The sequence below is a fragment of the Anomaloglossus baeobatrachus genome, chromosome 6 (genome assembly GCF_048569485.1).
Source record: "Anomaloglossus baeobatrachus isolate aAnoBae1 chromosome 6, aAnoBae1.hap1, whole genome shotgun sequence".
Taxonomy (NCBI): domain Eukaryota; kingdom Metazoa; phylum Chordata; class Amphibia; order Anura; family Aromobatidae; genus Anomaloglossus; species Anomaloglossus baeobatrachus.
In genome coordinates, this window is record NC_134358.1 from 252,702,659 (window position 1) to 252,720,912 (window position 18,254).

Sequence of the window (18,254 nt, forward strand, 5' to 3'; positions counted from 1 at the left end):
GGAGCGGTTTTTCTCCACCACAGGGCTCAGGGTACGTGGACCCAGCAAGAGTCCTCGCTTCAGATCAATGTTCTGGAAATACGGGCAGTGTATCTTGCCCTGAAAGCGTTCCAGCAGTGGCTGGAAGGCAAGCAGATCCGAATTCAGTCGGACAATTCCACAGCGGTGGCATACATCAACCACCAAGGCGGCACACGCAGTCGGCAAGCCTTCCAGGAAGTCCGGCGGATTTTGATGTGGGTGGAAGCCACGGCCTCCACCATCTCTGCAGTTCACATCCCAGGCGTGGAAAACTGGGAAGCAGATTATCTCAGTCGCCAGGGCATGGACGCAGGGGAATGGTCCCTTCACCCGGACGTGTTTCAGGAGATCTGTTGCCGCTGGGGGGTGCCGGACGTCGACCTCATGGCGTCCCGGCACAACAACAAGGTACCGACGTTCATGGCACGGTCTCAAGATCCCAGAGCTCTGGCGGCAGACGCCTTAGTTCAGGATTGGTCGCAGTTTCAGCTCCCTTATGTGTTTCCTCCGTTGGCACTGTTGCCCAGAGTGTTACGCAAGATCAGGGCCGACTGCCGCCGCGTCATCCTCGTCGCTCCAGACTGGCCGAGGCGGTCGTGGTACCCGGATCTGTGGCATCTCACGGTCGGCCAACCGTGGGCACTACCAGACCGACCAGACTTGCTATCTCAAGGGCCGTTTTTCCATCTGAATTCTGCGGCCCTCAACCTGACTGTGTGGCCATTGAGTCCTGGATCCTAGCGTCTTCAGGGTTATCTCAAGACGTCATTGCCACTATGAGACAGGCTAGGAAACCAACGTCCGCCAAGATCTACCACAGGACGTGGAAAATTTTCCTGTCGTGGTGCTCTGCTCAGGGTTTTTCTTCCTGGCCTTTTGCCTTGCCCACTTTTCTGTCCTTCCTTCAATCTGGACTGGAAAAGGGTTTGTCGCTCGGCTCCCTTAAGGGACAAGTCTCAGCGCTCTCTGTGTTTTTCCAGAAGCGCCTAGCCAGACTTCCACAGGTACGCACGTTCCTGCAGGGGGTTTGTCACATCGTTCCTCCTTACAAGCGGCCGTTAGAACCCTGGGATCTGAACAAGGTGCTGATGGTTCTTCAGAAACCACCATTCGAGCCAATGAGAGATATTTCTCTCTCACGCCTTTCGCAGAAAGTGGTTTTTCTAGTAGCAGTCACTTCACTTCGGAGAGTGTCTGAGCTAGCAGCGCTGTCATGCAAAGCCCCTTTCCTGGTGTTTCACCAGGACAAGGTGGTTCTGCGTCCGGTTCCGGAATTTCTCCCTAAAGTGGTATCCCCCTTTCATCTCAATCAGGATATCTCCTTACCTTCTTTTTGTCCTCATCCGGTTCACCAATGTGAAAAGGATTTGCACTTGTTAGATCTGGTGAGAGCACTCAGGCTCTACATTTCTCGGACGGCGCCCCTGCGCCGCTCGGATGCACTCTTTGTCCTTGTCGCTGGCCAGCGTAAAGGGTCACAGGCTTCCAAATCAACCCTGGCTCGGTGGATCAAGGAACCAATTCTCGAAGCTTACCGTTCTGCTGGGCTTCCGGTTCCCTCAGGGCTGAAGGCCCATTTTACCAGAGCCGTGGGTGCGTCCTGGGCTTTGAGGCACCAGGCTACGGCTCAGCAGGTGTGTCAGGCGGCTACCTGGTCGAGCCTGCACACTTTCACGAAACACTATCAGGTGCATACCTATGCTTCGGCGGATGCCAGCCTAGGTAGACGAGTCCTTCAGGCGGCGGTTGCCCACCTGTAGGAAGGGGCCGTTTTACGGCTCTATCACGAGTTATTATTTTACCCACCCAGGGACTGCTTTTGGACGTCCCAATTGTCTGGGTCTCCCAATGGAGCGACAAAGAAGAAGGGAATTTTGTTTACTTACCGTAAATTCCTTTTCTTCTAGCTCCAATTGGGAGACCCAGCACCCGCCCCTGTTTTTTTGTGTGTACACATGTTGTTCATGTTGAATGGTTTCAGTTCTCCGATATTCCTTCGGATTGATTTTACTTTAAACCAGTTTATAATTTTTTCCTCCTTGCTTTTGCACCAAAACTGAGGAGCCCGTGGGAGCACGGGGGGTGTATAGGCAGAAGGGGAGGGGCTTTACAATTTTAGTGTAATACTTTGTGCGGCCTCCGGAGGCATAGCCTATACACCCAATTGTCTGGGTCTCCCAATTGGAGCTAGAAGAAAAGGAATTTACGGTAAGTAAACAAAATTCCCTTCTTTTGTCACACACATGCCTCTGATGTTGCCGCTCATCTCCTTTTGTGCCAGTCCTTTGTCTTAATAAATCGTGTTATTTTGCATCACACTCTGTTTGTTCTCCTTGCTTCCATTTCTTTAACCGGGACATTTCCCTGCCTTCCTTTTGTCCGGCTCCTGTTCATCGCTTTGAAAAGGCGTTGCATACTCTGGATCTGGTGCGGGCGCTCCGGATCTATGTGTCTCGCACCGCTGTTCTTAGGCGGTGCATCTCTCTTTTGTGCTGATCACTGGTCAGCGTAAGGGCCTCTCGGCATCTAAGCCGACCCTGGCTCGTTGGATTAGGTCGGCCATTTCCGATACCTACCAGTGTACTCAAGTGCCTCTCCCGCCGGGGATCAAGGCACACTTGACCAGAGCTGTCGGTGCCTTTTAGGCTTTCAGGCCCAGGCTACGGCTCAGCAGGTCTGTCAGACTGCCACTTGGACTAGTCTGCATACCTTTTCGAAGCACTACCAAGTGCATGCTCATGCTTCGGCAGATGCGAGCTTGGGCAGACGCATCCTTCAGGCGGCTGTCGCCCATTTGTGAAGTTAGGTTTCGCCTACTTCTCAGTTTTTCTGTTTATTCCCACCCATAGACTGCTTTGGAACGTCCCATGGTCTGGGTCTCCCATAAGGAACGATGAAGAAAAAGAGAATTTTGTTACTTACCGTAAATTCTTTTTCTTATAGTTCCAACATGGGAGACCCAGCACCCTCCCTGTTGCCTGTTGGCAGTTTTCTTGTTCCGTGTGTTTTCACCGGCTGTTGTTGTAGACAGAGGTTCCGGTTGTTCCGGGTTTTGCACTATCTATACTTGTGGGTGGATGTCCTCCTTCAGCTTTTGCACTAAACTGGCTAGGACTGGCTACCAGGGGGTGTATATGCTAGGAGGGAGGAGCTACACGTTTGAGTGTAGTACTTTGTGTGTCCTCCGGAGGCAGAAGCTATACACCCATGGTCTGGGTCTCCCATGTCGGAACTATAAGAAAAAGAATTTACGGTAAGTAACAAAATTCTCTTTTTACCCAGTGTTTGTCCTGCTTGTAAAATTAAGATAGAGGGCTCAGAGTCTCCTAGGCTCCCTTATTACCTTATTCTGCACAGGGGCATTGGTCTATATACAATGAATAAAATCCCTTACAGTCCAGTCTACTTTTCTCAGTGGTTGGTAACATGGACAAGAGCTGACTTGTAATTGAATAACAGCAGGGAGATTAAATAACCTAGGGGTAAACTGAAATCTGAATTTTCATAGCAGCTTTCTTTGGTGGGCTCCATCTGTCTGTATCTCAATGGCCACCACAATGATACATTTAGGCTATGTGCGCACGTTGCGTAATTGCATGTAGTTACGCTGCGATCTGCACCGCAGTGTAACTGGATGCGTCCTGCGTCCCCAGCACAATCTATGGAGATTGTGCAGGAGACGTGCGCATGTGGCGCATTGGAGCGCAGCGCTTCGGCTGCTGCCCGAAGCGCGCGTTCTAAGAAGTGACATGTCACTTCTTTCCTGCGCTCTGCCTGCATCCCCCGCCCTGTCTATGTGTCTATTGGAGGGGCTGCACTCAGAGCGCAGGAAATCGGCTTTTTTTTTTTTATTACGGACTGATTCTGCAGTGATTTGAAGCGCACGTGTGCTGTTCAAATCGCTGCAGAAATTTCTGCAGTGACAGTACGTAATGTGCGCACATAGCCTTACCCTGTACTGGTGGTATAGGGGAAATATACAAGTAGAAACATTCCTGAGTTCTGGAGCCCTATCAAGTGCTGAGATGAAGTGTTTTTTATTCTCCTTTGCTGGAGCTGTGTGAGGTCTTGTTTTTTTTTTTTGCGTAGCCAGCTGTGATTGTTATTGGTACAATTTATGGGTCCATACAAAGTTTTGATCACTTTTTATTGTATGGCTTAATTTAATTTATCTGACTTATAGTGGGGTGGTGATATGAAATATATTGTTTTTTATTTATTTTTGGATTGAGTAAAGTAGGTTGTTTAAACTTTTAGTTCTTTCTTTTTAAAACTTGTTTGATTTCCTGTACGGTTTGCATCAGTTCTTCAGTAATGCAATATAAAGTAAAAACTTGTGATCTCCTTTAATCCTTTAACGACCGCAGGCAGTAATATTACGTCCTAGCGGTCATAGTATTTCTGCCCGCGGCCTGCCACCGGCAGCATGCGCGATCAGTGCACATCTCAGCTGATTTTTCACAGTTGAGATGTGTGCCTGCAGAATCGTTATCTGCCCGTGCCGTTTAACCCCTTAAATGGCGCTGTCAATATGTGACAGCGCCATTATCATCGCGATCGTGGTAAACTTTTACTTACCGGCCGATTTCGGAAGTCACGTGATGTGATCACGTGACTTCCGGTGGTTGTCATGGTAGCACAGGGTCATGTGATGACTCCTGTAGTATACATGAATTACTTTCAGTGAGCGTATCTGCTGTATACAGCTGTGTAGCTGTGATCAGCAGATAGGGCAGAACGATCGGATTGCTGATCGCTATAGCCCCCTAGGGGGACTAGTAAAATAAAAAAAATAAAAGTTTAAAAAAACCCTAAAAGTTCAAATCACCCCCCTTTCGCCCCATTGAAAATCAAAGGGTTAAAAATCTAAAAAAATATACACACATTTGGTATCGCCACATTCAGAAACGCCAGATCTATCAAAATATAAAATTAATATGATCAGTAAATGGCGTAGCGGCAAAAAGATTCCAAACGCCAACATTACGTTTTTTTGTCGCCACAACATTTGCGCAAAGTGCAATAACAGGCGATCAAAACGTAGCATCTGCGCAAAAATGGTACAGTTAAAAATGTCAGCTCGAGACGCAAAAAATAAGCCATCACTGAGCCATAGATTCTAAAAAATGAGAACGAACACTACGGGTCACGGAATATGGCGTAAAACATGCGCCACTTTTTTCAGATAAACTTCTGATTTTTTTTAACCCCCTTATATAACAGTAAACCTATACATAGTTGGTGTCTACGAACTCGCACTGACCTGAGGCATCACACCCACATATCAGTTTTACCATATAGTGAACACAGTGAATAAAATATCTCAAAAACAATAGTACTATCTCACTTTTTTTGCAATTTTTCTGCATTTGGATTTTTTTTGCCGTTTTCCAGTACACTATATGGTAAAACTCATGGTTTCATTTAAAAGTACAGCTCGTACCGCAAAAAATGATCCCTCACGTGACCATATTGACTGAAAAATAAAAAAGTTACGTCTCTCAGAAGAAGAATGGCGGGAAAAAAAACGGAAAGCGAAAAATCGGCCGGTCGTGAAGGGGTTAAAGCCCAGCCACTAGTTAGGTTTCATGGGAATACAAAGATAGTGGCTTTCAGTACAGCTAAAGTGAGTAAACAGCTAGTTCTGATCTGTTTGAGGCAGACTCTGGCTGTTTCACAGTGTCACCCGTCATGTATGGAGAAGCTCATGAAGCTACACGTGTGACGAACAGGTTTGTCACATGTCAGAAAAGAAGTCTCAGCATGTAAAGATTAAAAAAGGCTTGAATGGACTACATTTTAAATTGCTGCAAGCACAATATAACAGTGATAAAAAGTCTAGGTCTGCCGTAAGCCTAAGAACAGCACACTGCCAATGCACATAGTGTTCATGTGAGGGTTCCCCTTAAAGACAACGATTTTACACGAGGGGCTGCTGATAAGTCTTTGGCTTTGTCTTTTTTTTTTTTTTTATTCTATGGTAACGAATGTTACATCACATGAAAGCTTTATGTGTCTAATATATGTTTTCAAAATGTTGTGTTTGTTGCTTATGGCAACAGTGTTCTACGCACGCGAGAAAACAAATTGACAGAGTCTAATGCGATATTCACAGCAACTGAGAGCACAGAAGTGATAAAATTCTTGTTTCTGCAAGGAAAGTCCGTGAAGGATATTCATCGTGATATTTTCCAGACATTGGGAGATCAATACCCTTCATATTCTACAATAAAGAACTGGGTTGCCAAATTTAAAACGGGCCACTTCAGCACCAATGATGAGGAACGTCCTGGACGACCGAGAGTGGTTGTTCTAGAGATCGTCGATGCTGTGCACAACCTCATACTGGAGAATCGACGAATTTTAGCTAAAGCAATAGCAGACATCATGGGGATTTCCCGTGAACGTGTTTGTGTCATTATCCATGAACATTTGGATATGAGGAAGCTATCTGCAAAGTGGGACTCCAAATGTTTGACAACACGTGAGTGAAATCTTCCCTGTCCATTTGTCAGTGTTTCCGGACTGATAAGAACTTCCTTGATCGACTGGTCACCATGGATGAGACCTGGATTTATTTGTATGACCCTGGAAACAATGAGCAGTCAAAAGAGTGGAGGCACAGTGGTTTCCTCATCTAAAGAACTTCAGAGTGCAAAAATCAGCCACTAAGGTGATTGTGTCTGTGTTCTGGGATAAGGAGGGCGTACTGCTAGTGGACTACTTTCAAAAGGGTTCCACCATCAATGCAAGGTATTACATTGAACTTTTGGACCAATTGAAGGCAGCTCTGAAGGCCAAAAGGCGCGGCAAGCTGTCCAAAGAAATTTTGTCCCTGCAAGACAACGCTTTTGCTCACACTGCACAAGTGACCACGGCAAAACTGGCAGAGCTGGGCTTCCAGCTGGTTGACCCCCCCCCACCTTATTCACCAGATCTAGCTCCCTCTTGACTATTATCTGTTTCCAAACCTGAAGAAACAACTCAAGGGTACCGAATTTCAGACCATATCTGATGCCCTGGCTGGTACGGATGCCTGGTTTGAGGCACAACCAAAATCCTTCTTTTTGCTAGGCTTACAGAACTTGGAATACCGATGTAAGAAGTGTGCTGACATCAGTGGAGAGTATGTGGAATAAATGTAACGTTTCATCATCCTATCTTGTTTTTTTCTGGGTAAAGCCAAAGACTTATCAGCAGCCCCACGTATTCCTTTATATGAATCTGATTATTCCTCATTCACCTGAATAAAAGCTGATAACCACTCCACACATGTTGGACCCCTAATAAAGATGTGTCCCTCATTTAAAAGACAGAATAAGGTACAATTCAATGTAAAATCTTTGTTGCACATTATTTTGCCATGTACAAAGCATCATTGACAAGAATTGGGAAGATTCTTTCTCGGGCAAATTTGTAATTTTTTTATATTTACAGATTTTGCACCAAATTTTATTTATTTATTTTTTTTAGGCGAATACAGAACGATTTGTTATCCCTTTAGATTTGCTTCTTATTCCTCCACATGAGGAAGCCGTTCTGGAACAGATCACCGGTATGTAATGTTCGTGGCCACACCGCAGCGAGGTATTAAAGCTAATGTTTATAATTGCTAGTTTGTCCCATTACTTTTCAGGCTCTGAAAATGGAGGAGTTATGTAAAATATGTCATTTCTAAACAGTTTTTTAAACTTAAGTTAAATCTAAAAGTCTACATTTCACTCGCTTCTAGTTAGCTTTGCTTCAAATCTGTTGTATTGGTGTATACAGCCTCTCCAAAAACTTCTGTACGCAAGTGTAACTCCCACTGATAACGATGTATTAGGCAATTGCTGTATTTTTTTGTTTCACATTTTTTTCCTCCTGCGATACAATGTACTGAAAATAGGAAAACAGTTATTTGCAGAATGGACTGGTAAAAAAAAAAAAATAGTTCCATTATTTTTGCTTGGCATTCAACGTACAGTTAAAATTAACTTTCTTTTTCGCTCCTAATTGGGAGACCCAGACAATTGGGTGTATAGCTATTGCCTCTGGAGGCCACACAAAGTATTACACTTAAAAGTGTAAGGCCCCTCCCCTTCTGGCTATACACCCCCAGTGGGATCACTGGCTCACCAGTTTTGTGCTTTGTGCGAAGGAGGCAACACATCCACGCATAGCTCCACTTTTTAGTCAGCAGCAGCTGCTGACTATGTCGGATGGAAGAAAAGAGGGCCCATACTAAGGGTCCCCAGCATGCTCCCTTCTCACCCCACTGTATGTCGGAGGTGTTTGTAAGGTTGAGGTACCCATTGCGGGTACGGCGGCAGGAGCCCACATGCTGATTCCTTCCCCATCCCTTTTTACAGGGCTCTGGGTGAAGTGGGATTTACCGGTCTCCAGGCACTGAGACCGTGCTCCATCTACAGCCCCTGGAGAAGATGCTGGATGGAGCGGAGTACATCAGGGACATGGCCCTGCTTCCTCAAGGTACTCTGTGTCCCCGTGCATTTGGCGCTCACACCGCAGCATGCTGGGTGTTGTAGTGCGCCGGGGGACATCAGCGCTGCGGCGCCTGTGCCATGGCCTCATTCAGCTTCGCTGAAGCAGGCTCACTTATGGGAATTGGTCGCGCCGGCCGCTGGGACTGCGGCGCGGCTGGCACTTGTAGTGCGCCGGGGACTTCAGCGCGGCCTGCGCTTTTACGGCGGCCGCGCTGATAACTAGAGTCCCCGGCTTTTGCGGCCTGCTTCCGTTCGTTCCCGCCCCCAGACCTGCCAGTCAGGAGAGGGGCGGGACGCTGGCCACTTCTAGAATAGGTCGCGCCGGCCGCTGGGACTGCGGCGCGGCTGGCACTTGTGGTGCGCCGGGGACTTCAGCGCGGCCCGCGCTTTACGGCGGCCGCGCTGATAACTAGAGTCCCCGGCTTTTGCGGCCTGCTTCCGTTCGTTCCCGCCCCCAGACCTGCCAGTCAGGAGAGGGGCGGGACGCTGGCCACTTCTACAATAGGTCGCGCCGGCCGCTGGGACTGCGGCGCGGCTGGCACTTGTGGTGCGCCGGGGACTTCAGCGCGGCCCGCGCTTTTACGGCGGCCGCGCTGTTAACTCGAGTCCCCGGCTTCTGGGCCTAGTCTCCCTTCGTTACCGCCCACAGCCCTGACAGTCAGGGTAGGGGCGTGACGCTGCATAGCACTGCAGCGCTGAGAGCTGGAGTATGTTTTGCATACTCCACCCCTCTCACTGTGTGCATGAATCCGGATTCCCGCACTTTCTCAGGCACGCCCACGGCTTCCTTCTCTACAAGGACGCCGGCAGCCATTAGTGTCAGTTTCTGTAATACAGAGACAAGTGTGGAAGACCCTGGCATTCTGATAGTCACACAATCGCTGCAACAGGCGTTAAGCAGCACCTGTGGTGCTAACCCCACTAGTGCAGAAGTGCACTTATAGATATGCTTGTACTATATACATTGCACTGTTTGGTCGCACGTTGTATATACCCTCCTGGATTATGCGGAGGAGTTATCAGCATATTCTCTGTGTAAAACAAAGGTGCAGAACCACATGTTTTTTCTATACAGCTGGTACAGCATGTACGGCTATACGGCCGGCAGGTTACATAGACTCCCATTGTATGCACTAATGGCCAGGGGATGAGGACGGTGTCTGCAGTATTTACTGACAGTTTTTCTGAGACTATGGCTATGATACTAGAAGCCTAGCAGTCCGGACATGTCTCTCACAATATGGGCACTGTTGAATCATTGATCCATGGCCCCCCTCAGTGTGAACAACTAACAGCTCCGGGAATGTCACACGCATCCCAGAGTCACGGCTCTGCACGGACGTCAGTCCCAGACAGCCTAAGCGGGCTCACTATGAGCGGCCTCGGTTTCATCAGGGTCCTAGCAGAAGGACTCGCTGTGTAATGAGGCGGAAGTAGCGGCTCAGGATTCTGATCCTGAGACCGCTCTCAATCTGGATACACCTGATCGTGACGCCATAGTAAATAATCTTATAGCGTCCATCTATAGAATGTGGGTTATTTCTCACAGCTCCTCCAGGGAGGAGTCAGCTTCACGTATTTTTCTGGACCACTCTGCCTTCAGAGAGGCAGTCCAGGAACACCACGCTTATCCAGATATGCGCTTCTCCAAACGGCTTAGGATACACGTTATCCCTGTCCCCTGACTTGGTCAAGGACTGGACCCAGTGTCCCAAGCGGCATCCTCCAATCTCCAGGCTGGTAGCTAGATCCATAGTTGCAATGGGAGATGGAACTGCACTCAAAGATGCCACTGACAGACAGATGGATCTCTGGTCGAAAGCCATCTATGAGGCTGTCGGCGCACCGTTGGCTCCGGCATTCTCTCCCTTTTGGCACTCCAAGCTATTTCAGCTTGTCTTACACAGATTGACACGGTTACACGTACATCTGTGCCGCAGGTGGCATCCTTAACCTCTCAAATGTCTGCATTTGTTTCTTACGCGATTCAGGTTGTCCTGGACTCTGCGAACCGTGCGGCGGTAGCCTCCGCTACTCCGTGTTTTTAAGCAGAGCCTGGTCTGCTCGTTAAGTGAATGGAAGGCAGATTCTGCTTCCAAAAAAGGTTGCCTAACCAGTTGCCTTTTTCTGCTGACCGACTGTTTGGTGAGCGTTGGATGTAACCATTAAACAGTCCAGGGGTAAGGATTCATCCTTTCCTCAGCCCGGACACAACAAACCCCAACAGAGCAAGAGGCAGTCGGGGTTTTCGGCCTTTTCGAGGCTCGGGCAGGTCCCATTTTTCCTCGTCCAATGTGGACTCAAAAGGATCAGAGGAGCTCAGATTCTTAGCGGGCTCAGTCACGCCCAAAAAAGCGACAGTCTGAAAACCCGCTTCCAAGGCGGCTTCCTCATGACTTGCGGCCTCGGTCGGTAGCAGGCTCTCCCGCCTTGGCGATATTTAGCTGCCATAGGTCAATGACCATTGAGTGTGAGACATTCTGTCTCACGGGTACAGGATAGAGCTCACTTCTCGTCCTCCAACTCGATTCTTCAGAATTTCTCCACCTCCCGGCCGAGCCGCTGCTCTTCTGCAAACAGGGTGCACTCTATAGGCAGAAAGAGTGATGACCCCCGTTCCTCTTCAGGAACAAGGTCACGGTTTTTACCCCAAATTCTTTGCGGTACCTATAACAACGGGCCGTTCCGTCCCGTTCTGGATCTAAGAATGCTCAACAAGCTCGTGGACACCAGGCGGTTCCGGATGGAATCCCTCCGCCATGTCATCGCCTCAAGGTCCCAAGGATATTTCCTAGCATCATTAGGCATCAAGGATGCTTATCCACACGTGCCGATTGATCCAGAGCACTAGCGTTTCTACGCTTCGTTATAGGAGACGAACACCTTCTGTTCGTAGCTCTACCTTCCGGCTAGCGACAGTCCCACTGGTCTTCGCCAAGGTCAGGGCAGCAGTAGTCACAGTCCTGCACTCTCAGGGTCACTCTGTGATCCCGTATTTAGACGATCTACTTGTCAAGGCACTCTCTTAGGAAACATGCCAACACTGCCCGAACGTTGCGCTGGAGACTCTCTAGAGTTTTTGGGTGGATCATCAACTTTTTAAAGTCAGATCCGACCCCGGCCCTATCGATAACATATCTAGGCATAGAGTTTCTTACTCTCTCAGCGATAGTGAAGCTTCCGCTAGACAAACAGCATTCACTACGGGCTGCAAGCTCTTCTTTAAGAACCAGTCGCACACATTGAGACGCCTCATGCACTTCCTACGTAAGATGGTAGCAATGGAGGCAGTTCCTTTCGCGCAGTTTTACTGCGTCCACTACAATAGGACATTCTCCGCCAATGGGACGAGGAGTCGACGTCCCTCAACAGAGTCGTCGTTCTTTCTCAGGCGGCCAAGGAATCTCTACGGTGGTGGCTTCTTCCCACCTCTTGGTCAAAAAGAAGGTCCTTCCTATCCCCATCCTGGGCGATAGTTACGACAGACGCGAGTCTATCAGGGTGGGGAGCAGTTTTTTCTCCACTACAGCGCTCAGGGTACGTGGACTCAGCAAGAGTCCACCCTTCAGATCAATGTTCTTGAACACAGAGCAGTGTATCTTGCCCTACAAACCTTCCAACAGCGGCTGGAAAGCAAGCATATCCGACTTCAGTCGGACAGCTCCACAGCGGTGGCATACATCAACCACCAAGGAAGAACGCGCAACCGGCAAGCCTTCCAGGAAGTCCGGCAGGTTCTGATGTGGGTGGAAGACACGGCATCCACCATATCCACAATTCACATCCCAAGTGTGGGAACTAGGAAGCTGACTTCCTAAGTCGCTGAGGTGTGGCCGAAAGAGTATGGTCTCCTCACCCGGACGGGTTTCAGGAGATCTGGCGCCGCTGACAGAGGCCGGACGTTGATCTAATGGCGTCACGGCACAACAACAATGTGCCAGCTTCATGGCACGGTTTCACAATCATCGAGCTCTGGCGGCAAACGCCTTAGTTCAGCATTGGTCGCAGTTCCAGCTACCTTAGGTGCCACCTCTGGCATTGTTGCCCAGAGTACTGCGCTAGATCAAGACCGACTGCGGCCGCGCCATCCTCGTCGCTACAAATTGGCCGAGGATGTTGTGGTATGAGTCCTGGAACCTAGTGTCGTCAGGATTACCTCAGGACGTGGTTGCCACCATGAGACAGGCTAGCATACCAACGTCCGCCAAGATTGACCACAGGACGTGGAAGATTTTCTTATCTCGGTGCTCGGCGCAGGGTGTTTCTCCCTGGCCGGTTGCATCGTCTATGTTTCCTTCCTTCCTGCAATCTAGGTAGGAAAATGGGTTGTCGCTCAGTTCCCTTTAGGGACAAGTCTCAGCGCTATCTGTATTTTTTCAGAAACGACAACTTCCTCAGGTACGTACGTTCCTACGGGGAGTTTGTCTTCTCAGCACTCCGTACAAGCGGCCGTTAGAGCCCTGAGATCTGAACAAGGTTCTAATTGCTCTCCAGATGCCGCCTTTCGAGCCTTTGAAGGATATCTCCCTTCCCGCTTTTCACGGGAAGTGGCCTTCTAGTAACGGTCTCGTCTCTTAGGAGAGTTTCCGAGCTAGCAACGCTCTCATACAAACTCCCTTCCTGGTCCTTCACCAGGACAGGGTAGTTCTGCGTCCGGTTCCGGAATTTCTCCCTAAGGTGGTATCCCACTTTCATATCAATCAGGATATCACCTCACCTTCTTTGTGTCCTCGTCCAGTCCATCAATTTCAGAAAGATTTGCATCTGTTGGTTCTGGTGAGAGCACTCAGGTTCTACTTCCCGCATGGCGCTCCTGCGCCACCCGGATGCACTCTTTGTCCTTGTCGCTGGTCGGCGTAAACAGTCGCAAGCTTCCAAATCCACCCTTGCTCGGGGGATCGAGGAACCAATTCTTGAAACCTACAGTTCTACTGGGCTTCTGGTTCTCTCAAGGCCGAAGGCCCATTCTACCAGAGCCGTGGGTGCATCCTGGACATTACGGCACCAGGCTACGGCTCAGCAGGTGTGTCAGGCACCTACCTGATTGGGTCTGCATACTTTTACCAAGCATTTTCAGGTGCATACCTACGCTTCGGCAGACGCCAGCCTAGGTAGACAAGTCCTTCAGGCGGCAATTGCCCACCTGTAGGAAAGGGCTGTTTGACGGCCCTATCACGAGGTATTCTTTTACCCACCCAGGGACTGCTTTTGGACGTCCCAATTGTCTGGGTCTCCCAATTAGGAGCGAAAAAGAAGAAGGGAATTTTGTTTACTTACCGTAAATTCCTTTTCTTCTAGCTCCAATTGGGAGACCCAGCACCCGCCCTGTTTTCTCTGGGTTTTTTCTGTTTTTTCGGGTACACATGTTGTTCATGTGGTATGGTTCAGTTCTCCGATGTTTCCTCGGATTGAATTGGTCTTTAAACCAGTTATTGGCTTTCCTCCTTCTTGCTTTGGCACTAAAACTGGTGAGCCAGTGATCCCACTGGGGGTGTATAGCCAGAAGGGGAGGGGCCTTACACTTTTAAGTGTAATACTTTGTGTGGCCTCCAGAGGCAATAGCTATACACCCAATTGTCTGGGTCTCCCAATTGGAGCTAGAAGAAAAGGAATTTACGGTAAGTAAACAAAATTCCCTTCACTTCCATTTTCTGTCCTTTACTGCCATGATGCCCACTATTCCCTTATTTTCACCGTGCACAAGCTTTATCCGTGTACAACGCTAATACTAGGCAACCACCCGAGTGGTTGTTTCGTCAGTATTTTCCACCAGTGTTTCCTCAAATCATATCATGGTGCTCTGATGCATCCTCTAAGTGCGTTTTTGTGACCTGTGTTGGTAAAAATGGTTACTCTTTTCTGCTGTGTTTATTGGTGGTAGGACTATACGCTACCATTTTGATCGTTTTCCATCCCTATTCATGTAAGGCCTGTTTCATACGTCGGTGAAAAACACAAACATTTTTCACTGACGTGTAAAAAAGGCATACCGTATTTTCTGGACGATAAGGCGCACATAAAAGCCTATGATTTTCTCAGAAATGGAAAGTGCGGCTTATAACCCGGTGCGCTTTATATATGGATACAGTACGGTACATCGATTGAGCATTACGGCCACCGTAGTCAGGAGCCTCACTGAGTGCGGTGATATGTACAGATCTGTGCACGGGAGCACCGCCGGTTCTGTGCCCCAAAAATGCCTCCTATTAAAGGAGTTGTCCGACATTAGCTTAACAAAAATTTTTGAGTTTATCTGTGCTGTATTGTCATATAAATCACCCCTACATTGTTATTTTTTGTTTTCTAACTTTTGTTCCTCTTGAATTATCCCTTTTTCTTCATCGTTCCTTATGGGAGACCCAGACCATGGGTGTATAGCTACTGCCTCCGGAGGACACACAAAGTACTACACTCAAAACGTGTAGCTCCTCCCTCCGGGCTATATACACCCCCTGGATGACAATCTAACCAGTTCAATGCTTTGTGTTCAGGAGGTCACACACACATGCATTTTCTGATTTTTAATTTTTAAGATTTTTGATTTCAAAGATATGGAAGAAAAGCGGGTCCAATCTGGACTCCCGGCATGTCCCTTCTCACCCCACTGTGTCGGCGGTGCTGTTAAGGTTGACTTTACAAGGCTGGAGCCTTCACATGCCGCGCTCCTTCACCATCCTCTGAGGCTCTGGCTTGAAGTGGGAGCCATCACGGTCCTCTCTGCTCTGCAGGAGACCAGTCTCCATCCGCAGCCCTGTCAGGTTCCTGCCGGACGGAGCGTTCAACCCCCCCCCAGGGACATGGCCCTGCGTCTCAAAAGCTAAGTATTGAGACGTTTTTCAGGGGTCCTGGGTACATTTATTGAGGGGAGAGTATGTTTTTGTAACTCTGCTGTGTTTTCCGGCCGGTTCTCTAGGTTTTTCCTGAGAACCGCGCCGAGGGTGCCTGTTCGTCGGCCGCATGTAAAAATCTAGGCCCCGGCTTCAGTCGCGGCCTAGTTTCGTTTTCAGTCCCTCTGCATGTCAGTTTTTGCAGGGGAGCAGTGCGGCGCCGCCCACCGGCCGTTCAGCAGAGGGGAGGACACTCCTCTCTGAGGAGATGTTTCCCTCCCCTGTATCTCTCCAAGGCCCTCCGGATTCCCGCTCTTGGGCTAATCCCCGCCCCCCCTCCTCTCTCCAGCGCCATTTTCTCAGCGTTCACTCACTGATCGGCGCCGGCTGCTGCAGCTGCTGCACACTGGGGGTCTGAGCTGTGGAATCCGGAGGGCACACAAAAAAGCGGTCTGGTAAGCCACAACCTCTGGTTGTGGGCTTTATTATACACTCTCAGGGGGTCATTCTATAGGAGTGTATTATTTACTGCAGAGCCTCCACCTCAGCAGCATGTCTCTCACTAGGAGCAAGTCTGCTAAGCTGTACTCTATATGCATTGCATGTAAGCTCATTCTGTCTGAACCGAGCACATACCCACATTGTGATGCCTGCTCTAACATGGTGGTGCCTCAGCCTGGAGCCTCTTCAGGGGTCCCCCCGGCCGCTCCGGCCCCGGTGGCTGAACCCCCGGCTTGGGTAGCATCTTTTTCTAGTGCTATCTCCCAGTCTTTTGCTGACTCCATGGGACAGCTGTCCCGGACTCTGCTGACCATGCATCAGCCCTCTTCTCAGGGTGCCGCTGCTGCTCCGAGCTCTGCAGAACTCTCAGAACAGGTTTTAGGACCCCGTCCCCCTAAACGGAGACGCAGGGACCCTTCTCCTTCCTCGTCCCACGGCTCTGATTCACGAGCTGAGGTGCAGGGCGAGGATGATACCTTTACTGTGGGCTCAGACGCTACCTCTATGTACCCCATTGACTTATCTGAGGGTGATGCGGATGTTAGTGACTTGATTGCATCCATTAACTCCGTGCTGAACCTCAATCCACCAGTGTCAAAGGAGCAAGCCTCTCTGGTAGAAATACACCAGTTTACCTCTCCTAAGAGAGCTAGGAGTACGTTTTTTAACCACTCCAGTTTTCAGGCCACTGTTACCAAGCCCAGGGCCTGTCCTGACAAACGCTTTCCAAAGCGTAGTTCTGATGACCGTTTTCCCTTTCCACCTGAGGTGGTTAAGGAGTGGGCTCAGTCCCCAAAGGTGGATCCTCCGGTGTCTAGAATCTCAGCCCGGACAGTCGTTTCTGTGGCCGATGGCACCTCTCTTAAGGATCCCACTGACCACCAGGTTGACCTTCTGGCCAAATCTGTATATGAGGCGGCAGGAGCCTCGTTCTCCCCGTCTTTTGCAGCAGTGTGGGCTCTTAAGGCAGTCTCTGCCTCTCTGGCGAAGATCCATTCCCTAGCCAGAGACTCTATACCCGAGATGGTTGCCTTAACTTCCCAGGCTTCGGCCTTTTCATCCTCCGCCATGTCTGCCGTTCTAGAGGCTTCTCACCGCACGGTCTAGTGGCTTCGAGAGTGGAAAGCAGACGCTTCTTCTAAGAAGTACCTTGCTGGGCTTCCCTTTGCTGGGTCCCGGCTGTTCGGTGAACAACTGGATGAAATTATTAAGGAAGCTACTGGCTGGAAGAGTACTTCCTTGCCACAACTTAAAACCAGGAAACCTGTCCAGGGCAGGAACCAGTCGAGGTTTCGTTCCTTTCGTTCCTCTAACTGGTCATCCTTTAAGCCCTCAGCTTCGTCCACTACCTCAGCCAAGGATCGTAAACCGAACTGGCGCACGAAGCCGCGGCCTCAGAAGAGCGGAGGAGCCGCTGCCACTAAGGCAGCCTCCTCTTGACTATCTGGCTGCGCCAGCAACGTCCTTGGTCGGTGGCAGGCTCTCCCACTTTGGCGACGTGTGGTGTCAACACGTCTCCGATCAGTGGGTGCGGGATATCATCTCCCACGGCTACAGGATAGAATTTTCTTCCAGCCCGCCAAACAGATTTTTTCTGTCCGCTCCCCCCTGCTCCAAGGCCGCCGCCTTCTCTCAGGCCGTGGCATCCTTGCAGGCCAACGGAGTAATTGTACCGGTTCCCGCCCGGGAACGGTTCAGAGGTTTCTACTCAAACCTCTTCCTAGTCCCCAAGAAGGACGGTTCCTTCCGGCCCATCCTGGATCTCAAGCTTCTCAACAAGCATGTTCAGGTGCGGCGCTTTCGCATGGAATCTCTGAGATCGGTCATTGCCTCAATGACCCAAGGAGATTTTCTAGCATCCATCGACATCAGAGATGCCTATCTGCATGTGCCTATTGCGGGTTCACACCAGCGTTGGCTACGCTTTGCAATCGGGGAGGAACATTTCCAATTCGTGGCTCTTCCCTTCGGGTTAGCCACTGCCCCTCGAGTATTCATCAGGGTCATGGCAGCAGTGGTTGCGGTTCTGCACCTCCAGGGGTTGGCAGTGATCCCTTTTCCTGGACGGCCTTCTAGTCAAGGCTTCATCCAGTGCAGACTGTCAGCGTAGTGCCTCGCTCACTCTCACCACTCTAGTCCAATTCGGGTGGCTTGTCATTTTCCCAAGTCCACTCTGACTCCGACCCAGAAGCTCACGCACCTAGGGATGCAATTCGAGACTCTGCCGGCACTTGTGAAGCTGCCCTTAGTCAAACAGCAGTCCCTCCACTAGCGGTGCGCTCTTTGCTGAGGCCCCGCCGTCATTCCATCAGGCACCTCATGCAGGTGCTGGGTCAGATGGTGGCGTCAATGGAAGCGGTTCCCTTTGCCCAGTTCCATCTACGTCCCCTGCGGCTGGACATTCTCCGCTGTTGGGACA

At 49.7% G+C, this 18,254-nt stretch overlaps 1 protein-coding gene across 4 annotated transcripts in view; it reads left to right on the top strand.

Annotated features, from left to right (window-relative positions):
* LOC142243167 (uncharacterized) overlaps positions 1–18,254 on the top strand; it is a 168,210-nt gene that overhangs the window by 96,759 nt on the left and 53,197 nt on the right. For all 4 annotated transcript variants that reach the window (XM_075314800.1, XM_075314802.1, XM_075314801.1 and 1 more), the window contains one exon: positions 7,495–7,576. In XM_075314800.1, the coding sequence (XP_075170915.1) occupies positions 7,495–7,576 (82 nt within the window). The remainder of the gene's footprint in view (positions 1–7,494; positions 7,577–18,254) is intronic.